This window comes from Asterias amurensis, chromosome 13 (genome assembly GCF_032118995.1).
Source record: "Asterias amurensis chromosome 13, ASM3211899v1".
In the NCBI taxonomy this organism is placed as follows: domain Eukaryota; kingdom Metazoa; phylum Echinodermata; class Asteroidea; order Forcipulatida; family Asteriidae; genus Asterias; species Asterias amurensis.
In genome coordinates, this window is record NC_092660.1 from 10,152,506 (window position 1) to 10,177,805 (window position 25,300).

Consider the following 25,300-nt stretch of genomic DNA (forward strand, 5'->3'; position numbering starts at 1 on the left):
TTAATAAAATCACACAGAAGCATATTCAAAATATCTACATCAAAACAAAACACTTTTTTTTATATTTCTTTTTTTTGTAAAAGGATAAAACAAAACACAAGTTGTATATAAAAACACAATTTATCGTGGGTATAGTAACTATAACTAATAAACTTGAAGATACGTAGCTAGGTACAACCCCGTGTAAATATCTTTCAGGAGAAGTATTGGCTACAAAGCGCTGGTGTGGTATCCGGACCACACCAACTCTTTTTAGAGCCAACATTCCTACAAAAAGAGATTTACACATTGTTGTACCTGCAAGTGTATTAGTTAAAGTTACTTAGTACAATATATCTATAGTAATAAATAAAACTACGCTTTTAAATTTTATATACAAATAGATCATATAAAAAAACTTCACATTTATTTACAAGACTTTCACAACCATGAGGAAAAATATTACAAATATTTCTTTGATTTATTTTATCTAATTGGTTCAATTTTATCTAATTGGATCAATCAAAGCAATTTTTTCATTTACATTTATTTTGCCTTTCGGGAAGACAAAGCAGAGTAGTCATGTACAAATTGGTGAACTTTGTGATTATTTCATTTACCAACTAAAACAAAGGAATCCAATAGCTTTCACCAATGTGTGAGGACAAATTTAACCACTACTTTTGGACACTACATAAAAAAGACTTTGTGTGACTGCGGCCATAAGCCTCTTGTCCGACAAAAGATGTCTTCATAATCATTAAGGGGAACTTGAATATCTTAAAACAGCTTAGGCAGTTGCTTTAATCTTTGCACGTCTAGAATATTCAGTCTTTCTGATGTTTTAACTTCAGCAGCTTTCTCGCCCAATGTTACCTTGATCCCAGTCGTCTTGTGTTGCCCAGTGGGTGAGGCCGTCCCACCCGGTCTGGTACCCTTCTGGGTGTTGGTTTGCCTAGTGGGTGCAGCAGTAGTTTGTGGTTGTGCACTTTGGAAGCACCTTGGTGGCTTTTGTGGGGGTTCCTTCTCTGCTAATCCCATCCTCGTCTTGGGTGGAGTCACTTCCTTAAGTCTTCCTCCAGCAGACTGGATGTGTCGATCAACCTGCTCATTGTCCCGTACCAAATCTCTACCATTCGCACGACTGCCAGCTGCAGTAGATTCCACAGAATGTTTTGTAACCTGCTTTGAGGTCTTTAAGAGTTGCTTCCTCGCACAGGACTCTTTCCGTTCTGTTCTTACACCGCCCGCCCCTCGGGTCTCAACAGCAGCCGCCCCACCAGTGCCTCTCATCTGCCCAGGCTTTTGCCCCTCTGGCGATTCCAGCAGTCCATACTTCTCCATGTACTTTCGGCTTGCCATAGAGAGATCCACAGCGGAGAAGCCAGTGCTGCTCATCTGCAGGCCAGGATCGGAAACCCCTGTAAGCGCGCTCCTCAAAAGAGGGTTGACCTTGGTGAGTGGAGTTGCACCTTGACCTTTGAACCCTGCGGAGAGCTGGGTCAGCTCCTCTTCAGTCAGGTACTTCATAGCGATGGCGTTTGCCTCATAGCTCAGGTTGGGAGAGTCCAGGTCCACATCCATCAGTGAGACGTAGTTGATGCGAGGGAAGAAATCAGAATTGAGCATGCACATTGACCTGCAAGAACCAAAATGAAAACACTCATTGTTTAAATGGATCAAATTACTTCTGTTTCAACAGCTTCTTTCTCACAAAATATGATACAAATTTGTTTTCAACATCTCAAACAGTTTTGTTGTTCATAAAATAATTTAAAGACACGTTGTTTGGATGGATCAATATATTTTAGATGTATCAAGTTATCAACCACTGGTTCTTTTCAGAACCAACAGTACTCAAAAGAGATCTTCACATGGTGTTACGGCAAACCCCACGTAACAAATTAGTTCCGCTGTAACATCTTTATTCTCACAAACCATGATAGAATTTGTTTTGAACATCTCAAAAATGTTTGTTATTAATCAGAGTCTAAAGTTTCTCCAGCCAGAGGAACCCCTTCTGTGGACTTAATGATTTCTAAACCAGAAATAAATACCTGAAGAATTTGTTTTTGTGCTTCCTTATCCTTACCTGTACATGACCGATCTGTCCATTAACGTCTCAGGTTTAAACTCAAGCTGTCTCACCTCCTCCTTAGTTGTCATAGCAACCTCATCTGCATTATGATGACCTTGATGATGCAGACCCATAGACTGGTCGGTAAGCATCTGTTCAATATTGCCCTATAACAAACACAAATTTAAAATTAGAATTGATAAAACAAGTCGCCGCTAATATTTTGATTTGAAACATTTTGTTTGATTGTTCAGATCTTAAGCCTGATTCTTAACTAGAATCTGGACACTCCTATGATATCTATTGGGTAAGAGATATAATTTTCCTGCTGATACCACAAAAGTTTCAACAATTGTTATTTCGTTCCGTTGAACGGGGTGATTAAAAACGAAATGTACTCGTCAATAAATGAAGCTATCACTCCACAATTTGCAGAGCAAATGTTGGTGGCCAACCTTATGTTGTAAAATTGGTGAGATTAGTAGATTATTGAGTCTAAAAGAAAAAAAACCCACACAAACAAAGAACACATGATCAAAAGTGAGCTCACCAAAAGATTTTGGTAAAATTGATTCTTGTCTCTGTACAGCAGACTAGCAGGCGGGTCGACTGTCTCGTCATTAGCCTCCTCAGGTCTACTCCTGACGTCGTTGACGTCACTCCTCTCAAAACTAGAGTCCGAGTCAGAGAGGTTTCTCCTCCCTGGTGGGGCGCAGGTGCTGGCACTCTCACCAAGCACCGGGCTGTGGAGACTGTCCATGGGGTATGTGCCTTGAGTCGTGTCTGGATCATCTTGGGGTTGCCTCTGCTGCTGGGGATTGGCAGGGTGGGCTGAGTCTCGATCGTTGTCAGACACCCATCCTGGGCTTCTAAAATGAAAATGAATGCTTAGTTATCGATTAGAGGTCGAGCATCAAGGTCAAGACTAAATTATGCAAGAATGTCAAATCGGAGTTTCTTAGAGGGCTGTGTCTTCATAAGCAAATCATTGACCGAGGCGTCGAATCAACCCATGGCACCCACAGCAATTGCCGTGGTGCCCTGTGCTTTTGCTGTGGTGCCCTCCGCAAGTTCTACTCCTAAATTCCTTCCAAAGCTCTACATTCTAATAAACATACCATCCAACCAACAGGTGATAATATCAAATGAAGTGGTCCTGATTTAGAGAACAAAAATTGTGTATCAACTTCCCAGAAAATATTCAAGATGAAAATAACTTGGGGGAGCTAAAGGTAGGAATTTACATTAATGTTAAAACAGTATAGATTGAAGGATGAAGGGAAACGTGCACCAGCCAAACCAGCCAATAATATAAACAACATAATGCTTCTGCACTCATTCTGATGAACACAAAATAATTGTCAGTAGGATTTGAAACTTTGCATGGTGGAAATACGATATGGAAAGGTTTGCGCTAACACCATGTAATGACTATCTCTAATGAGTTGGGGTGGTTCTAAAAATGAACCGTTGGTTTAACTCGACATTTCGGTCAGTACGCTCTGGTCGTCTTCAGGAGAAAAAAAAAATTGTCAATTTTGATTTAGAAAAAGTATGTTATCAGTATACCTTGCTGGAGATGACTCATTACTTCTTGAAATGTCGTGAGCAAAACTCTGAAGATCCACGGCGCTAACGTCAAACACTGTGCTTAGTGTATCATCCCTTGTCTGCTGAAGAGGCAGGGTCATGTCTGGGTTACTCTCCAAGGTCATTTCAGTGTCAAAGGTCGAGTCTTGGTTTCTGTTCGGAAGTGCTGGCTGTGGAGGATCTCTTGCTGGGCTTGTGTGTGGTGTAATGCCTGTTGACTGATTCTTTGTTTTGACGGGGGAACCGGTTCCATCTGGCCACAGCAGGCTCTTACCGGTCATGACAGCCATGCTGCATGTGGTTTTCAGAAGGGGTGTATCGCATGCTGTATCCGTCGAGATTGAGTGGGTGCTGGGCATGGCTTTATTTTGTTTATTAGGGCATGGTGAGGGTGTGGCTACTTTTTGATTGACAGTATTGAAGGGAGTAGACATTGCATCTGTGGCTGGAGTGTGGTTGGGTATGGGTGTGGCTCCTTCCTGACTGGCAGAATTGAAGGAAGTGGGTGTGGCAGGAGGCGACATGAGACCAGCTGGAAGTTGATGGTTAGTCTGAGCAGACTGGGCTGTAAGTAACATCTGTATCTGTAAATCAAAAATCCAAAACAATGTCCAGTTTTACATTAGTGAATATTAGAAAAATTAACACTGTCACGCTCGGACAATTCCTTCAAGAGTATGGACCGAATTTACAAAACTAAGAACTTGTTTTAATCTTAAGTACGTATTTAACCACAGTTTTCATAAGGTAAGGTTTGCGGTAGCACCATTTGTAAATGTCTTTTAAAGGCAGTGGACACTATTAGTAATTGTCAAAGACTAGTCTTCACAGTTGGTGTATCTCAACATAATATGCATAAAATAACAAACCTGTGAAAATTTAAGCTCAATCGGTCGTTGAAGTTGCGAGATAATAATGAAAGAAAAAACACCCTTGTCACACAAAGTTGTGTGCTTTCTGGTGCTTGATTTCGAGCCCTCAAATTCTAAACGTGAGGTCTCAAAATCAAATTCGATGAAAACTACTTCTTTCTCGAAGACTACGTCACTTCAGAGGGAGCTGTTTCTCACATTGTTTTATACTATCAACCTCTACCCATTACTCATAATCAAGAAAGGTTTTATGATGATAATTATTTTGAGTAATTACCAACAGTGTCCACTGCCTTTAAGTAGTGTTGGTTCTGAGAAGAACCGGTGGTTGACAACTGAACTCGACTCAACCACTGGTTATTCTTAGAACCAACACTACTTGAAAGAGATTACCACATGGCACTACCGTAAACCTTACCTAATAATACTTCAACCATGCAAAGTTTCAAGTCCTACTTAATATCACAGTGATTAAAAGAGACAAGAAAAACATGATTACCGCAGTAATCATGTTTTTCTTGTCTCTTTTATGTAATCATGTTTTTCTTGTCTCTTTTAACTACTTTCTTTAAGGGAAAGCACTTACCTGAGCTTGAAGCTTTTCAATTAGTTGCTCCTGTCGCTTCAGTTGCACCATGAACTCGTTACCTCCCTGGTCCATCTCCCCCCTGTTCTGCTCTTGTTGCTGGCCTTGCACACCATGGTGTTCAGTTGGCTGTTCTTTCCCATGCTGTTTAAATCCAGAGGGGGTGACTTGAGCTGAGGATCTAGTTGCTTGACTTTGGGGAATGAGAGTGTTAGACAGTTCTTGAGAAAGGCCACTTGGTTTGTTACATTGGTTTGATCCAGAGACCTCTGTTTTATAGGCCATGTTTCCATGAGGTTTGTCATCCCAGGGACTAGAAGACTGTTGTTGAAAAGGAACCGTCGTGCTTGCTTGAGAATTCACAGTAGAAATCTTCTGTTGATGAGAAGCAGCTGTCGACTGCGATCTCGGAATCAAGGAAATCCTTGGCCCTGGATGGGACGGGGTATGAGAAGAATTAGACACTGGGGTGTGTCGGGTTTTAGACTCTTCAGGAGTAGCATGGACAACAGATAGATGTTCAGATTCATGAGGTGTATTAGGTGGCGACAATGGTGAATAGCTTGACCCTGTCTGTGCAGCATGTTGACCGGCTGGTCCAGGAGACACTCTCGAGGAAGATCCAGAGGAAGGGTGTTGGTTTGGGATCATCGGTCTCTCTGCTTGTGAGCTCCCTGAGGCCTCAGAATGAAGGATAACGCCAGCTTGTCTAGTCCGCGCACTCGGAGCAGGTAGTTGATGGTTGCTGGTAGAGCTCTTCCTATTCCTCTGTGAGACTGGTATGGGATAAGACATCCTTCTAGCGGGAGCAACACTTTTATCTGTTGAGGAAGCTGCCTGATGATTGTGACTTGGCGGCAATGCCTTCTGCAAGATTTCACTCTTTCTAGATGTTAGTGGTTTGCTCAGAGCAGTCGGGACATTAGAAAGTGACTTTCTCTCTGGGCCTCTTGTCTTTGCGACAGGTTGCTGTTGGCTTCTTCTGTTTGAAATGGAAGTAGCGTTCCTGTTGATGATCTCTCCAGTTCCGAGTGCCTGTTTGGCAAAGACTTGCTTCTCATTTAGGTGGTGATGACCGCCTTGTCCGAACTTCCTACTCGTCTGAACCACGTTGGTATCAACAGGTCTGAGAGGTCCTGGTCGTCCTGGCGGTGTGTCAACATGACTTGACTTCATCATGTGTCTGTCCACACCCACATTATGACCATGCTCTGATAGATTTTCTTGAGCAGGTTGCATGTTAACGGAGGGTTGAAATGTCTGTTTTGTCAAGAAGCCTTGAGGTTGCTGTTGTTGGTGGATCTTGGAGTTGGGCATAGAGTCTTGGGGTTGAGGTACATCAAGGAGTGAGTCTTCAAGGAAGCTGTCGAACAGGATTGATAGCTCTGGTACACTTGGCTTCACAGTTGGACTCTAGAAAAAAAAGAAAAAACAATTACAAAAATAAAACCTTCTTTAGGTCTTTTTGAGTATAACTGACCTTTGGCCTAGTGTTTGTTTTGCACTAATGAGTACTTGTATGGAGAGCCTAATGAAATAACACTACATAATATACAATGCTCCGATGCAAAGCAAAACTGAATGTTCACTGGGAGACAGTTTTTTTACCTTGTCGAGCAGTGGCTTGGGGCTGGGGCGGGGCATCGTCTGTGCCTCTTCCCCTGCCATGGAAACTGAATGTGGGCGTGGCAGTGGTGGCTGACTTGGCGTTGGGTGAGGCGTACCTTTTAGATCGAGGCTGCAAATAAAAGGAAAAGTCACAGATGAAATCATACCAAGCAGAATCACTGAGCATCACATCTATGAGAAAGTGTGCCCAAGTTTGGTTGTTTTTAGCGCTATATAAATTCCCTCTGACCTAGCAGCAAATCTCTTCAATCCGCTGCATATAAATCATTTTCCTAAGCCCCTCCAGGACTGTGGAACCATCTTCCCATCACCATACGCACCTCCAATTCACTGCCTATTTTCAAGAAAGCACTTAAAAAACACATTTTTCCCTAGTTTCTGTTTATTGCTTTAGTGCTCACTTTGTTGTACTTTTTGCATTGCTATTGTTTGTTTAAAGCGCTGCGGTCTAAATGAAATGGCGCTATATAAAAACCCATTGTGTTGTTTTGTATTGTATTGTATTAATTAATCGATAAATGTCCATTGTTTTCAACTGAAATATATGAAGAAACGCTTGGCCGCACCTGTTGGGTTTATACTGCTTCAAAGCCTCCATGAAGATTGCCCTATTAGGACCATCTCTTGCTGTGGTTAACTCAAGCTGTACAGGGGAGCGGGCTGTCGGCTCACCGTGCTGTGGAAATAGAGGATCAAAACATTACTGATGTCAGCAGGGTGAGGCTTATGTAATAAGTAACTTCAATAGTTCTTTTAGTTTAATAAAGCCATTGGACACTTTCGGTACAGACAAAAAATTAAAAGTTCACAGATTTACAAATAATTTACAGGGTTTACAGAAGGTAATGGTGAACGACTTCTCTTGAAATATTATTCCATGAAATGCTTTACTTTTTGAGAAAACATTAAAACAATATAAATTCTTGGTATCGAAGTTACGGATTTATTTTAAACACATGTCATGACACGGCGAAACGTGTGGAAACAAGGGTGTGTTTTCCCGTTATTTTCTCCTGACTCCGATGACCGATTGAGCCTAAATTTTCACAGGTTTGTTATTTTATATATAAGTTGTGATACACAAAGTGTGGACAATACTGTAGCGTCAACCGTGGGTTGCGTTGTACACAGTTTAATGACACAATTGAAGGTACAATTAACTGCCTTTTTTGTCCGTTTCTTTGGAGGTTTATTCACACACAACCAGTCATAAAAATTACACGAAACAGAAACCTAGGCCAGAGAGCGCCCTCTCCAGAGAGCAGACACGATCGACTGGTCTGGGCCACAAGCGTTGCTCTGAAGGGGAGTCGTGCTGGCGCCCCCTACCGGTCGATCGGCACTGCCGCTACAATACTGTTTACTGAAAGTGTCCAATGGCTTTAAGGAACTTTAGTTCCTCTTGTAAGAGTGTGTCAAGTTTTCCTAGTGGGAAGATCATCTAAACACCAATAATAAAAACAGACGTATCATCGTACTGTGGTTGAGGCACTGTACCGTTTCTTTGCTTTTTTTCTTAAATTCTGTGTACTGTGTAAAAATGTGCTATGCGCCTTTGGGAATTAAAATTTCTATTACTATTCTAGGCAATTTTAAATCATTATGACATTATCAAGAATAATGCTTTAGTATTCAGTATCAATGGGTGCGTTCGTTTAGCTTCCCTGGGTCGACCTTGCAGTGCTCACTCGGGTGAGCCCCTGACAAGAGCTAATCGAACGATCACACTCGCCCTCTCGTGGTGACGGCATGCACCTCTGGTCACCCCCAAGTGACCCACTCCACAAGCGGGGCACTGGGGGCTGACCTGGGTGAGCCCCGTCAAAGCTATTTGAACGAACCAGGGCAGACCGGGGTCGACCTAGGGAAGCTAAACGAACGCACCCAATGTAACTCAGTTTGCGGTCAAACCCTTTGCATCTTGTACACCCTTTGATGTGTACATGTAGGTATATTATATAGGATTTGAGGCATTGCATGGTGAGGTATCAATGTATTGGTTTGCCGTAACACCATGTGTGTATGTACTTGCCAGGTAGAGTTTGTTCTTAGAGAACTGTCTTGCTTTATTCTACTGCCGCGGAGTAGATAATCGGAGGTTCAGGAGACTTCTCAGTTCTGAAAAGAACTGTCCTTCTTTTTAACTAGTACCAGGGCGGATGGTATAGAAAATAGACTGATCTACTACTTTAGCTTATAGGATCGTAATTAACTGTACTGACGCAGAGTCAGTTCTGAATTGGTCTCAACGTTTCGACTAGCATGCTCTAGTCATCGTCAGGAGATAGGTATATTCTCGAGAGCTTGGGCTCCCCAAGAATAAATCTACGCAACAAAGTAGATATACACACATGGTAATACAACTTACCTGACCATGCAATAGCTCAAAACCCATTATACACAGAAACACGAAAGGCCAAGTCACACTGCAGCGATAACGAAAACGATAACGATCACGACGCAAATTGAACACATTTTTTATGGTCGAATGAGCATGTGCGTATTCTGCTAGGAGCAATTCAACCAATAGAATGCGTTCTCTATGCGCCGTGATCGTTATTGTTTTCGTTATCGCTGCAGTGTGACTCAGCCATAAAGCCACTGGACACTATTGGTAATTACTCAAAATAATTATTAGTATAAAACCTTACTTGGTAACAAGTAATGGGGAGAGGTTGGTAGTATAAAACATTGTGAGAAACGGCTCCCTCTGAAGTGCCATAGTTTTCGAGAAATAAGTAATTTTCAACAAGTTTGATTTAAAGACCTCAGATTTAGAATTTGAGGTCTCGAAATCAAGCATCTGAAAGCACACAACTTTGTGTGGTAAGGGTGTTTTTTCTTTCATTATTATCTCCCAACTTTGACGACCGATTGAGCTACAATTTTCACAGGTTTGTTATTTTATGCATATGTTGAGATACACCAACTGTGAAGACTAGTCTTTGACAATTACCAATAGTGTCCACTGCCTTTGAACCAAAGTACCACAATGTCAACCTTCTGATGGGAGATCAATTACAAACATGAAATTGTCAGGGGGGTTTTATACTTTGTGTTTCATACCTTGTATACGTGGATGTTTTCCCTGCAGCCCACTAACTCAAAACCTGGTTTGTGGCTACTGCTCAGGCTATGGCATTCATAGAAAACCGGCTGACGACGGGATGGAGAAAACATGACCAAGAGGAATCCTTGCTCTGCGGTACACACTCTGTAAACAAAAACAAAAACACCAAACAAGAGTTTCAGATTTATCTAGTCTACACAGTTGGGGCTACTCTGCATCCCCACTTTGGGTGCGTTCGTTTAGCTTCCCTGTGTCGACCCCGGTGTGTGTTTTTTTTTTTCCCATGACGAACGTGGGTAATTATCTGCACACGTTCGTCATGGAAAAAAAAAACCGCCACACACCGGGGTCGACCCAGGGAAGCTAAACGAATGCACCCAAAGTAACTGTGGTGAACCCCAGATGATAAACCATATCGAAAACTGTTTGCTACGCACCAAGGCATTTTCTCCTTGGTAAAGGGCACCCTATGAGGAACTTGTAAATTTCTACTGGAGCATTTCAATGGCACCAAGGCAATGACAAGGGGGCATGGAGGCAATCGCCCTTGTTTGCCTCTGTGAAGTATCAGGCCTACATATGATAGCAGACTGACCACACTGTCACCTTAATGGTGGCATTGCAGTCCTTTATCAGGCCGGGGACCCGGCAGTCAACTGGCTGACAGACTTTAGTAAGAGATCAAACTCGTCATATTTGTAGGACTACTCACTGAAAACTCACTGGAAAAAAGCTCACACTCATCTGGCTTTACTCAACTGGAATGATGTCTTACCTTTCATGTATGCTGTTGTTGAACATGTACCTGAGGCAGCTTGCCCATACCAGAGGGCTGCACAGATTACTGAGGCCACTCACCCAACTAAATGGAGAATCAAAGAAATCAAAATCAAACCCAAGCGGACTACATAGTAAAGCTGATAAAGTCCTTATGTCTACTTGACACTCCACCATTATTTATCCACTTCGCCCAGGACTACAATACTGTGGGGCAATGGTGATTCTTGTGTTGCTTCAGGTTATTTTTGGCAAGTTAATGGGGCTTTTTACCACAGAGTTTGGAGCAAAGGGTAAAATTGTGAGGGCAAAATTGCCCTTGTATACCTATGTCTACTTGACACACTCGACCATAATTTCTTCACTTCGCCCAGGATTACAACAATGTGAGGGCAATTTCTTCACTTCGCCCAGGACTACAACAATGTGAGGGCAATGGTGATTCTTGTGTTGTTACAGAATATATGAATTATAAGATTATATTCAAGATGATACGTACATGCCGATCAGCGGAAGGGTACAGGCTTTTGGGTCTGACCCCAATAGCAGTAACAGCTTGCGAGTTTGATCCATTGTGATGTAGCTGAACATTGGAAAAAAAAAAAAAAATGTTATTGTAAAACAGAAAATATTATCGAGAAGATACAAATGATGCCTGCCCATCCTAGGAATGTGACAAATATAACTCTAGCAATCGGAGACTGTGCAAGTCTTGCATGTGTTGAAAAGGACGATTGAAGACTTTATTTTTTTATGAAACCAAATCTTTTAAAACTTCATTTAAAGACTCTGGACACTATTGGTAATTGTCAAAGACCAGTATTCTCATTTGGTGTATCTAAACATATGCAAAAAATAACAAACCTGTGAAAATTTGAGCTCAATTGGTCATTTAAGTTGCAAAATAATAGTGAAAGAAAAAACACCCTTGTCACACGAAGTTGTGTGCTGTCAGATGCTTGATTTCGAGACCTCAAATTCTAAATCTAACGCCTCTAAATCAAAATTCTGGAAAATTACTTCTCTCTCGAAAACATCGTCACTTCAGAGGGAGCCATTTCTCACAATGTTTTATACTATCAACCTCTCTCCATTACTTGTTACCAAGTAAGGTTTTATGGTAATAATTATTTTGAGTAATTACCAATAGTGTTCACTGCCTTTAAATACAAAATTCTTAAAAATAAAAATGTTTTTTTCAGAATTACCCCAACTCAATTAGAGATTATCATTACATGGTGTTACTGCAAACCTTAATAAATAGATGAAGAGACAAAATTGAACACACATTAAAATCCATAGGGTTAAGACCAAACTGGTCCCGGAACTTTGATATGCACAAGACTTGCACAGTCTGTCTATTACCCCTTCAATTCTTCACTTAAACTTAAATTTGTTGACCAGAAACCAAAAATATCAACCTACCCAATCTTAGGAACTCCTTGAATCTCACTCAGACTAAGGGGTCCTTTTAAGTTCCTGGCAAGAGCTGTGGGTATAATGGGTACTGGGTTGACAGGGGTGGCCTCGAGCACTGAACCCATGGTGACTGCACCCACGTGGAGGTTAAAGGTCACGGCGTCTGTGCTGTCATAGCAACAGCAGTGTATACGAAAGGAGAGGAGGTTGCTTAAGTCCAGGGTGTCTCGACTGCTGCAGCCGTGCTCGATCAGCTAAAAACAACAAATAAAAAGGTTGTGGATAAAAAATGGAACAAATGAAACGAGTCTCGTCTAGCATACGAGTTAAAATGGACTGATGTATTTAAACGCAAAGTATACCTTTGGTTTTGGGAACAGTTCAATGTTTCAATTCTATATAAATGTAGACGTGTACAATAAAACTAACATCTAAAAATTTAATTACAAAAGGTGGTGGCATTTTCGAGCTAGCGACGAAAATCCAAAGCGAATATGTCCAAGCAAGAAGAGTAATCCCTAAAAGGCTAGAACACACACTATTCAAATTTTGGGGCCAAAAAGTCTTTTTACATAACCACATAACTTCGAAGTGAAATGTTTTATATCATCGAAAGCTGCTTTATGCTTCAACCAACAGTTTTTACTGCCATAAAATGAATAAATGATTACCAAACATATACCTTCCCTTTAAAAGAGGTTTCTTAAAGATGTATCAATACCTTGAATACAGTGGAGAAGTCCTCCACACTGTGCGTGGTAGGAGCGTCTTCCATTGCGATGGATACAATCAGAGGAACTACTTGATCACCAGGGAGACGCGCTGTCGGCATTCTCCCAGCTCGTCCCGGAATGTCCCGTCCAGGATCGAAACGGTCAACGGTGATGGTCACTCCCTCCTCATCTGGTATAGAAGGGTTAGATTGGAGTAATAAACCACAGGGGTCACTGGCTGGGTAAAATTTAAATAATTTAAGATTGAACAAAGAAAGTTTACTTGAGCAGGACTTCGGATAAGCGTGCTGGGCCCAATTTCATAGAGGTGCTTAGCACAAAAATTTGCTTAGCATGAAATTTCTTCCTTGATAAAAACAGGATTACCAACCAAATTTCCATTTGTTGCATATTGCTTGTTACAGGTATTCAGCTGTTGTTTGCTTATCCTGAAAATCACGTGGAAATTTGGTTGGTAACCCGGTTTTTATCAAAGCAAAACATTTCATGCTAAGTAAATTTTTGTGCTTAGCAGCTCTATAAAATTGGGCCCTGGTGTGGCAGGAGATTCTGTCCCTTCATTCAGTAAACTGTGTATAAAATTCATCTAATAGCACTTTCTTTCGAAACCATCCTCCTTCAGCCCATGACAAAGGAACCAGTGCCTTGGATCGGTCGAATTGGTCTTTTACCTCATCGACTAACACGGTCGACCATTCATGGGAGTCAAATTTGGCCGACCTTGTTAGTTGGCAAAGTAAAAGAAAAACCACACAATTTCAGGCACATTTGTGTGGATTATTGTATTCTACTTTTAAAACATCTTTCCAACCATATGCATTTGATAACAAACGGTTACAAATGCTTTTTATAGACCAACTCGTCCGATCCAAGGCAACGTGTTCCTTTAAATTCCCATATGTGGGAACAGAATCTCCGGGGGACAGATTTTCCCTATGACACAGGTCCTCTACCAACTGAGCTATCTAGCCCTGCCCGAATTTCTGTGGTCTCCCAATTTTGTCACTATTTTTGTTCAGAGGTGCGGTCAGAAGGCATTTAACTGGTCACTGCTGTATAGTCAGGGGTCACAACCATGTTTACAATACATCATAGGAAGCAATTGAATGGCTTCTGACTTGCACCCCTGACATGCCTGAACAAAGATATTGACAAAAACAGGGAGACCACCAACATTAGGATACAGTACATGACAGGCTCAGTTGGTAGAGCCATGCAAATTTAACATCCCTATAGCCGGGCTAGATAGCTCAGTTGGTAGAGCACCTTGTGGAAGTGTCGTGGCCGAGCGGTTAAGAGCACCGAATTCAAACTCTGGTGTTTCTGATCAGCAGAGTATGGGTTCGAAATCCCCAGCCGTGACACTTGTGTCCTTAAGCAAGACACTTTACCATTGCTTCGTCCTTCGGATGGGACGTAAAGTCGTTGGTCCCATGTGTTGTGTAACGCATGTAAAAGAACCCAGTGCACTTATTGGAAAGAGAAGGGGTTCGCCCCTGTGTTCCTGGTTGTGGCTGCTTAATGCGCCGTAGCACCTTGTAAACCCTTATATACGGTGCTAAATAATTGGGTCTCAGAATCCATCACTGCAAAAACCTATCTTTCTGAAAACTTGTATACAGTATATACTCAGCGCCTTGAGTACCTTGTTTGGTAGATACGTGCGCTATATAAGACTTTGATATTTTTATTATTATTTATAGCTGGACAATGCATTAAGCCACACTACCTTTATCCGTTGTAACGGAGCCTATAAGAAAGCACCTATAGGGTCGGTCTTCAGATTGCAAGGCGTGGCGGTAAGCAAGCTGGACGGACTTCTCCAAGACATGAAGACCAATATTCCTTCATAAATAAACAAACAAATTAATAATGACTTAACGATCATTTCAACCTGAGGGATTTGTAAATGTTTTACTCAAGGATCATGGAGTTTAATTTTAAAAATAACTGCAGAGTGCATATTTTACGTGTCAAACAGAAACAAATCATTTCTAGGCCTGTAATTTCATCTTTTACAGGACAAGCGATTTTCTTTTGGCATAGGACACTTCCATCAGAATATCTTAAACTTTTGAAGGAACGCCGAGCCCAAGACCAGGGCAACAGATGCCATGGCGTCCGTGGTGTCTCCCATGTATCTCCAGGCTTGATGAGTTTCTAGTTTTTCATCACTCATGGTTAGTTTGAGATACCAGAAGTACAGGCCTGAATCTCCATGGAGGGCAACTATGACAACTGCCTCCATGCACATAGTCATTGCCTTGTTGCCCCTTGAAAAATTCAAGTACAAATTTATATTTCTTTCTCATTGAGGTACATACATAGATTTTTAAATATGCCCTTTACTAAGGAAGAGCTGCCTTGCCCTAACAAGACTGAAGTAGGCCTACCAGGCAAGGCCTTTACAAATCCTTAGCTACTGCAGAAAAAGGTTTTGAAAATTTAGCAAATAATCTTGTTGTTTCTTTTTATCTCACCTGTATTTTGTAATGTGTAAGATGGTTGAGTTTCCAGTGGGTGTTTTGTCCCTGCGAACACAAACAAACAAAAACAACATCTAAGGATTACAGTTGACTGAAATTGACCTTGACTCCTGGACCATAAACAAACTATTGATATGTCGTTCTACATTTGATATTCGAATAACTTGCAAGTGCTATATTTTCCTTGTAATTTGGTTAGCTCAAACGTAGGCCAGATAGTTTGAGCAGGGCTTGTAAATTTGCACTAGAACAGCGACTTTAGCTTTGGGCCGTTAACCAATGACCAGACAAGACAAGTCCAGCAGCAGGCTTGTGTCTTTCATGAATAATACCTTACCTACTCTGTAAACTTCATGTAAATGATGTTGAAATGTTGACTTTTAGTCGATAAATATCTTTCAATTCTGTGGATTTATGCTTACTCAAAAAACAATGAGATAAATCTTCTCCATGTGCATGTTCAAATCAAAACAATTTACTAGACCCGTATGAGGATAATGTTAAACTGTGTAGAAAAGACTGAACGTAAATTCTTGTTTTGATTCTGGCCTTGTTAACAGAATTCTGTCAGTAAAGCTTTTGAAGTCTTGCAATATTGTGAATTTTTCTTTTAAATTCTAGTCCTTTTGAGCCTCCCATCTGGGCCCAATTTCATGGCTCTGCTTACCGTAAGCACAGAATCGGCGCTTACGGAAGCAAGGAGATATGTGCTTACGGCAAGCGTATTTCACGCGTTAGCGGCGAATTTTAGCTTCTGCGGGTGCGTACTTCATGATACTAGGCATTCTACGCTTACAAGGTTAGCGCAGAAATTTGGCGCTTGCACGTAAGCGGGGAATCCCGATTGTAAGCGCAGAATTCGGCGGTAAGCAGAGCCATGAAATTGGGCCCTGATGTTCGTCAACGTCACATGAGCGATGGGGGACCTTTTACCGTCTTACAAGGAAATGGAATATATCACAGACACCTGTTGGAAGGGGGGGGGGTTACATCATGAAGAAGAAATACATACCACAAAACGTCCTTTGTTGCTGGAAAGCTGAAAGCTGTTATGTGAGACCCCTGTTGAACTGGTGGACCAGTTGAACCATGACTTAGGTTGGAAGGGAAGTACGATGACCCCTGAGTAGGTTGGAGCAATTTCCTCATTCTGATTGCTGTGTCATACACTTTTTTTTAAAGAATGTCTGGAAGCAAAAAGTTTAAAATGGAGGCCCTGTTGTCAAAAATGAAACTAAAAAAATAATTAATGAAACTAATAAAGAAATAACAAGTTCTAATAAAAAAAATTGGCTTTGTTGAAGTGACAAAATTATGTATCGACAAAGAAAATTAATCAGTCAGTTTTGCATCTAAGTGGACATTAACTTATTTAAGGAAAATATACTAATTTTACTGACGGTACGAAGTGACCCTGCAGCCGACCGTCACATCGTTCGTACTCTGCTGATCACTGACTCAGTGGTGATGGTACAAAGAGACTGTTTTTTTGTGTGTATAATTGTATAGCTATAGTACATGTATAAATGGTACGAAGTGTCCAGCAGGGTGAGAGTTAAGTACTTTAGTTGTAGTGGTTAAAAAAAAGAACGAACAGTCTGATTTATTTTTGAAATTAAATTAATAAATGAATAAAGTTAAATTAAACTTAATTATAATCTCAATAATAACAAAGTCAAACATGTGAAATACATGTGATGAAAAAACCCAATCCACAACATGCAAAAACCGGGGTCCAGAGAGGTGAAAGGAATGCAGGGACAGAAAAGCCACTGAGAAAACCGACCTGACTGCCAGTGCCATCGCCCATACCATACTGAGTGATTGATTAACAATGTTAGCTGCCTATTGCATGCAGTGCTTTTTTGTGCATGATTGTGTGTGCAGCAGGCTGATGATATCGATAGTGGTGGTGATGGGGTGTGCATAAATCGGTGACAAATAACATTACAAACTTAGACGTTAATAAACAGTTGCAACCCAAATAAAACTTAACTCTGGCTAAATTAAAGGAAATCTTACTTTATATACAATCCATTGGTTCCCTCCGGTGTAGAAAACAAGAAAAGTTCGTCCCGAAAATCCGTATTTTATGCTGTTAAATTAATTCGAAATCCGCGGTCTGCCGCCACAGAGAAGATAGAATGGTCCCCTGCTGTGTTCCAAAAAAATTGTTACCATTCTTAAGTAAAATAAGTCTGGGGACCAAACTCTAGGAAAACGGAAAACCGAGTTTCGACAAGTGAGGGCGCTCTTAAAAGTCGTCTGCGACGAGAACTCGGGTAAAAAACAACACATGCTTTTGTAACACTAACAAGTAACACAGTTTTCATATTATCTTAGGGGGACTCGGGTGAATTAACTATTCATGAATTTAGGTAAGTTTTGTTCTGGTTGTGTATTTACTGTTCTTGTCGACGTAAACAATGTAGAGCTAGAGGCATGTGTGTATTGTAATTTGTAAAGTGTAAATTTTCTTTCTTTCTTTTCCTGTTAACTTTGTTGGTTTGAATGAAATTGAATTGATAAAATAATTGAATGTGATTGTTGATGTCAATGGATGTTGCATGTTCTTCTTTTCCATTTTCTTCTTCTTCTTCCTTATAAAGTGCAGCCTTCAAATGGTTGAAGATGTACGCACTGCGTTAATTGAACATGTTAAATAAAGTGCCGACTTAGTTTACGTAGGAGGTGAGGATAAGGTGCACTGGACATAGCAGACACACTCACACTGGATGGAGCGAACCCCTTCTCAATATTTTAAATATTTTATAGCCATCTTATTTTTAGCCTTTTTAGGCCTACTGAACAGAACTGCCTGTATGATATTTTCAATCAATGATAGTTTCAAGTAATGCCTGGCGGAAAAGTTTCTGTATGGCTCCACCACTTTTTCATTCGATATAAAGTAATATAGTAATAGTATCTAATTAACCTCAATGAGATATCTATTTTTGTAAATCTGAGTGAAAAAATGGTGGCGCCATACGGAAAGTTATGCCGACTATATAATACAGTATACCATACATGGCACACAGGGATTGACCCACGGATGGCTTTACGTCATTTTCGATGGACGAAGCAAAGTAATGCCTAGTTGCAATAACGTAACCCTCCTCTTCGCCATCGGGAGAAGCGTTCCGTTATCGCAACTAAATAATGCCATGGTTGGTTCCAAGTGTTTTGCTTGAAATCACTTTCAGCAAACTGCACAATTGCTGTCTTGGCTCGCTTTAGATTGTGCTCAATTAGTTGTGATAATCTACGACCACCATGAGGATGGAGGGTAACAATTACCGCATCTGAACTAAAACTAAAAATAATAAAAATATTGATTATTATTCTTAATTATTGTTCCTCCATACCAGAGAGAGTGTTCCAGATGACTTCTCATCCAATGTCAGCTGCTTTACAGATTCAATAAAGCTACATGTATAAACCACAGACAAAGACCCTCCGAAACTTTGAGGCCACCTCTTCCTCTCGGAACTACATAATTTACTCAACATAGAGATTAGTGTACCAGAATGTTCCTATTTTATTTTATTTAATAGAAATAAACCACTTAAATATGCCGCATCTTGTTTAACGTTATGTTTTGTATTTTCCAGGTGTTGATCACTAAAATTACAAACCACAAACATTGAAGCAAAGAAACGAACCCTCAGCAGCAACATGACGGACAGTTCAGACGAAGAATGCCCAGAGCTAATACCAGCAGTGACTGCAAAGATTCCAGTCACAATCATCACAGGATTCCTTGGTGCCGGAAAGACGACCCTTCTCAACTATATTTTAACGGAGCAACATGACAAGAAAATTGCAGTCATTTTAAACGAGTTTGGAGAAGGTATATAACTATGGTGTTGGTAGAAGTAGGATACCAGGGCCCAATTTCATAGAGCTGCTAAGCACAAAAATTTGCTTAGCATGAAATGTTTGCCTTGATAAAAACAGGATTTCCCAACCAAATTTCTACGTGATTTTCAAGATCGAATACCAGTAACTAGGAAATGCAACAAAATGGAAATTCAGTTGGTAATCCTGTTTTTATCAAGGAAGAAATTTCATGCAAAGCAAATTTTCGTGCTTGGCAGCTCTATGAAATTGGGCCCAGGCCTAGAATGACATGGAGGCTATAGTGCCCCTGGTCTTGGCCTTGTTGCCCCTTCAAAAGTTTTCCATAGACTTTAAGATTTTCCATTGGAAGTGCCCTTTGCAAAATGAAAACGGTCTTGCCATCTCAAAGATGAAATTCCGTGCCTGCATGAGTTAAAAAAAACATTCCAAGGAATATCGTATTTCAGAAGTTGGGATAATTTGTTAAATTTTTCTTTCTCGTTGTATTTTCATCAGGTAGTTCTGTGGAGAAGTCAATGTCTGTCGGACAATCGGGTGAACTCTATGAAGAATGGCTAGAGCTTCGCAACGGCTGTCTTTGCTGCTCTGTCAAGTGAGTATAGCTTCATCATCAGCTTTCATCAGCCTCCCGCCTCCGACGTTGGTGAAAACTCAAATAAACTAAACTTTGTAGGGGAGCGCCAGTCGGATATCAAGAATGGTTTTGGATCCCATACAATAACACATGTATTTTGAATGAATTGTGGGGGTGTATCAACAGTGGAAATGTCTATAGCTGCATTGTAAACCTTTGTTTCTAGCCTCTAGCCTGCCACGTTGGTAAAATTACATTTCTTTAGGGGAGGCCAAGTGTGGTTTAGGAGGTGCACACCAACCTCGCTACCATGGGCAGCGCGCCGTATCACGATAGCTCTGCGTACATCTCTAACCCCTGGGAGGGAAACTCCGATCCGTGTCTTTGATTGGCTATCATATACGCGCAAAATATGAAACGCTGTGCGTCTTCAAAAAGCTCTTTGTACGTATTCATCACGCAACACGGAATGCCAATGCAAGTTTATGACTTTTATTACACACAGCGCATCCAGCCTGTGCGCGACTAACGCCCAACACAGAACAGATCAACCGCAGGACTAATTATAATATCCCTTATATTTGGATATTTTGAAGTCACACTTCCATGGGTTATGATCGAGCAAGGCATGCTGGGAAAAAATGGCTCGACGAGATTGATCACCCCTGGGAACGAGGTTGGGTGCACACATACTTTTGCCTACAGATTTGTGTGGACTTGCTATTGTTGTTCTAAGTTTTATTTCCTTTTCTAAAGAATCCCCTTGTGGGGACCTTTGTTCAATTGTATAATAGTCCCCACCGCTCGGTGTATGCTAGGACAATATTACATGTTATATAACTGACATACAGATCCTTGTCATTTGATTGGTGGAGTGTACTTAACGTGCTATTACTCCCATCCGCACCGGCGATCAAAAAGACCTATTCGCCCATGGGGAATAGCATTTCCCATTCAACAGTTAGGATCATCCTTGTTCCCAATGTTTTTGAGCAGTACAGCGCCACCGCGCCGCTGCTAAAACAGAGGAGCACCTGTCCAAAAAGTTGTGATCCGATTTGTGCATTGTTGCCGCTGTGCGGCGCTATATGATTTTTGGTTGTCAGTAATTTGTGTGATTTTTCATAATGTTATACTTTTAAAATACATCAAATGACAAGGATCTATATGTCAGTTATATAAAACAAATTTTGAGTGGCTTTAATTCTAGAATGGAAGGAATATTATCGCTCGGTAAAATTTGGACTGTTCCATTTCAGTCCAAATTTTACCTTGCGATAATATTCCTCCCATTCCACTCTGAGCCACTCAATATTTGTATATTGAAATTCAAATCTGATGTCTGCTTTGTGTACATACAATCTAAGCTGTGTGTATTCTTCATCAGTTATACTGGCTGAAAGTTTAGTGCAGAAATTGAAGTTTTTCCCCTCAAAAAAGTTTAAAGTCTTTATTTTTTGTTTTCAGGGATAACGGTGTAAAAGCAATCGAGAACTTGATGATGAAAAGAGGGAAGTTTGATTATATTCTTCTGGAGACGACAGGATTGGCAGACCCAGGTACAGTGTAATATAATAATATAATATCAAAGTCTGATAAAGCGCACGTTTCTGTCAAACACAAACAAGGTACTCAAGGCACTGAGTATACACAAACTTTCAGAAAGATAGGTTATTGCAGTGATGAATTCTGAGACCCAATTATGAAGCACCTTATAAGGGTTTACAAGGTGCTACGGCGCATTTAGCAGCCACAGCCAGGAACACCGGGGCGAACCCCTTCTCTTTTTCGATAAGTGCACTGGGTTCTTTTACAAATGTACATGCGTTACACAGCACATGGGACCAACGGCTTTACGTCTCATCCGAAGGACGAAGCAATGGTTAAGTGTCTTGCTTAAGGACACAAGTGTCACGGCTATTCATTTGATTTAACCACCCGGGCCTGAAATTAGTTTGGGTTTGAGAAATTGTCTGGAGCGGGGCTTGAACTGACGACCTCCGGATCCGTGTACTGGCGCTCTACCAACTGAGCTATCCAGCCCTATGGTCATGATGGTGGCATTTCCCTATTTTTAGGCAATAGATGTTTTCAGGGGTGCCAGTCAGAAGCCATATAACCGTTGGCTGCCGTATAGCCAGGGATCACACCCAAGTTTACAATACAACCTGGGAAGTGACAGCCAGAGGATCACCTTAAGGGGTTTAAACTTTTAAATATAAGACTTTTAAGTATTTTGATAAAGTTGTAAAGTAGAACCTAATTTTAAAATGAATAAAAATGGTTTATATATCTCTTCTATATTAGGTCCAATTGCCTCAATATTTTGGTTGGATGATGAGCTCGGCAGTGATATTTATCTAGATGGTAAGTACAGTACATAACAATATTATTTGTTTTTTTTGCACTGTATACTCGAGACTTTCATGAGTTCTGTGAAAAAAATCACAGGCATCGGAAAAAAACCCTGAGTAGAAAGTGCTTACACTCATCGGTGTAAGGGTCAAACCAAAGTATATTCTTGATTCCCGATGCAACTTTAACAATCTATTTAGTGCGTAACAGTTTTGTGAATGGCAAACTTCAATGTCCTTTGATTGTCTGCTCTATTGTTCTGCTCTCGTCGGACTTCATATTCGGGGTAGAAAGTCTCACAGGATCTGTGATCTTGTAAAAAATACATTGACTGTTTTTTTTTTGCTGCTTTCTCAGCAAGTGGACATGTATTCTACTGAAACCTTTATATGTGACTTTTACTGTATCTTTCTTAATGTAAAGAGAGACGGGAAGGTGAGATCCGGTCCTCTACTTAATAAAGGACGAGCATTCGCAAAAATACAGGCTAACGGGCGCACGTGTGACGGTGCTGCCTGGCATACACACATGGTTTTACAAATAAAACAATCCAAATAGAGAGCTACAAAATCACAATAATTTGGGCATAAATGAGGGTCAAAACACAGAATAATACTCACAAAAATCTCTACAACTCTATTGCTCTCATATAACTATAAAAATAGAGAGAATCACAGACCAAATAAATTAGTTGCTCTTCCAAGTCGAAGCTGTAGAAAAAGAGGGTTAACTTTGAACAAGTCCAACAATGAGGGCGCACTTTGGATTCCTACATTAATATGTTGCTGATAAATAAGCATTACAGTGACAAAAACCAGTCTATGACCCGACCGTCGAAGCATTGCCAGGCCAGGCAGCTACTATTCATAGTATTCCAATAATTATTAAGGCTTTTATTGTTTTTTCAATTGATCAGGAATTGTAGTGGTGGTAGATTCAAAGTACGGCCCTCAACACTTACAAGAAGTCAAACCAGCTGGCGTCATCAACGAGGCTGTGAGGTAAGGCAGATTAGTAGGTTAGGAGTCAGGAGTTAAGACCTGCACTCTCTTGTCTTTTGGTTGGAGTGAGGCTTGGGCAACTAGTGAAATTCACTACTCGACTAGTCGCACCTCAAATAGTCACGACTTCTTAATTTTTAATTACCAAGATGCATTGCGGCATAATGTTTGCCGCAGGCACAATATAGTAAAATTCCTGCTGAACAAATTGAAGGATTTTGTCACTGATGTCAGATTGTGCTTCGTAAGTAAATTGTGTTTTCTACATAATTGGGTCTCAGAAATCATAACTTCCATAACCTATCTTTCTGACAAAAATGTATATACTAAGCGCCTTGAGTACCTTGTTGGTAGGTGCTGGGCGAATAGTGAAATTTTGTTATTCGGATACCACTGGCCAACTATCCGAAATTAACCGGATATTCGAATAGTTTTTTTCGCCGCTAGAGGGCGCTATTAAAAAAAAAAAATGAAATTTCACTGTTAAATACTTAATTTATGCTGTTTTATGCTGTCTCAATAGAAGTTTCATAAGGATTCAGACAAAACATTCCTATCAGTTGTCGACCGACGTCCGCGGATATTCGGATGTTAAAAGAATATCCGGTTACTTGGTTGTAATTACAGAACTATCCGGTTTATAAATAGGTATTCGCGCCCTATGCGGATATCCGGTTAAGAAAAAAAATGCATTCGCGGTTACGGATAGGAAAACCTATTCGCCATTAACCGGATATTCGAATAATTCGCCCAGGCCTACTCGCTATATAAGACGTTGGTATTATTGTTATTATTATATAACTGGTGCAAATATTTATTGTCAATCCAGACAAGTAGCCCTGGCAGATCTTATTCTTCTCAACAAGACGGATCTCGTTAGCAAAGAAGAGTTGAGTGACGTCAATCGACAGATCAGGTTAGTTTCAGACCAATCTAATTGCAAAACAAAATGTTCATTAGGGCCCAAATTTAACACTTGACTGCAGGTCCGAGGCCAGTGATTTTAGTATGGGACCGGTAAACTTTACAAATGTGGTGGTCTCGTGTGTTTAAACAGCCAATAAAGGATGATCTCAAATATATAGATATTACAGTTTTCTAATAGCTGCAGTCCATAGGAAACATACAAAAATTATAACGAGTCTCTTACCTCACGTTAAAACATGGTAAAAGTGGGTTTTTCTCCAGAACGCTCCAAGCTAAATTTCTGAAAAACGCGGGGTCAAACAAATCCCCCGCGACAAAGGAGTCGTGACGTCAGTGGCGGCTATTTGATGTGGAAAATAGCGCCCTCAGTTTGCCAAAGCTGGAGAACTGAGTTCAAACTCAATTAGGGGAAAATCGTCACTGGCGTCAAGGGGTCATTATAATAGATAAGCCGTTTTTGACTCTCGGCTGAAAAAAACGCGCGGCCGGGTGCATTTTTGACTCAAGTTATTTATTATTAAATGCAAATTTTGAGAGTAAAATGGTTATTAACGGGCATCTACGATGTGTATTTGGCCATAAAAATGTAATGGTTGAAATATTCAGATCATCCTTTATTGGCTGTTTAAATAACAACACCTCACTGTGATTATAAATTAAACTGATAAATACAAATATTTTTCAATTCTTTTGAGTATTGAAGTATTATCGCATTAGACAAATGAGATAAACCTTCTCTTCATGCTTGTTCTCAAAACAGGCTCAAATGTGAAACTGTGTAGGTAGTGTTTTAATAATAATAATAATAAAGCGCACATGTCCGTCACCCAGTGACGCTCCTGGCGCTGTAACATACAGTATTTCCTGCCAGATTGTAGGACTACGTTTGAATTATGAGACCTAATTCTGATAGCACCATGTAATGCTTTACTTTACAAGATGCTGTGGCGCAATTTGCTGCCGATCGGACCAGGAACACCGGGGCGAACCCCTTCTCTTTTCGATAAGTGCACTGGGTTCTTTTACATGCGTTACATAACACATGGGACCAACGGCTTAACGTCCCATCCGAAGGACGAAGCAATGGTCAAGTGTCTTGCTTAAGGACACAAGTGTCACGGCTGGGGATTTGAACCCACACTGCTGATCAGAAACACCAGAGTTTGAATTCGGTGCTCTTAACCGCTCGGCCGTGACACTTCTCATTTTTATTCTGGTCTTGTAACAAATTCTCTGATCCAGTAAAAGTTTTTGAGCTACAAGCCCTGCAGTCTTGTGAATGTATACCCAATTGGAGCCCGGGGCCCAACTTCAGAAAGCTGCTTAGCATGAAAATTTGCTTAGCATGAAATTTCTTCCTTGA

The 25,300-nt window shown here is 40.7% G+C and overlaps 2 protein-coding genes across 2 annotated transcripts in view; one reads left to right on the forward strand and one right to left on the reverse strand.

Moving 5' to 3' along the window:
- Window positions 1–20: 20 nt before the first annotated feature.
- On the reverse strand, window positions 21–17,347 carry LOC139945928 (uncharacterized). The gene is made up of 16 exons (XM_071943447.1): window positions 17,242–17,347; window positions 16,232–16,406; window positions 15,214–15,264; window positions 14,463–14,578; window positions 12,721–12,902; window positions 12,006–12,253; window positions 11,080–11,163; window positions 10,579–10,665; window positions 9,800–9,947; window positions 7,300–7,409; window positions 6,713–6,842; window positions 5,105–6,517; window positions 3,626–4,230; window positions 2,607–2,925; window positions 2,072–2,223; window positions 21–1,618 (listed from the first exon to the last, which is right to left on the reverse strand). The coding sequence occupies exons 2-16, from the start codon at window positions 16,366–16,368 to the stop codon at window positions 760–762; spliced, it is 4,641 nt and encodes a 1,546-aa protein (XP_071799548.1). The 5' UTR covers window positions 16,369–16,406; window positions 17,242–17,347; the 3' UTR covers window positions 21–759.
- Window positions 17,348–17,491: 144 nt separating this feature from the next.
- LOC139945929 (zinc-regulated GTPase metalloprotein activator 1-like) overlaps window positions 17,492–25,300 on the forward strand; it is a 73,567-nt gene continuing 65,758 nt past the window's right edge. Inside the window, exons 1-7 of the mRNA XM_071943448.1 lie at window positions 17,492–17,597; window positions 18,831–19,069; window positions 19,576–19,672; window positions 21,122–21,213; window positions 21,962–22,021; window positions 22,926–23,010; window positions 23,840–23,926. Coding sequence (XP_071799549.1) covers window positions 18,895–19,069; window positions 19,576–19,672; window positions 21,122–21,213; window positions 21,962–22,021; window positions 22,926–23,010; window positions 23,840–23,926 — 596 coding nt within the window. The 5' untranslated portion in view covers window positions 17,492–17,597; window positions 18,831–18,894. The remainder of the gene's footprint in view (window positions 17,598–18,830; window positions 19,070–19,575; window positions 19,673–21,121; window positions 21,214–21,961; window positions 22,022–22,925; window positions 23,011–23,839; window positions 23,927–25,300) is intronic.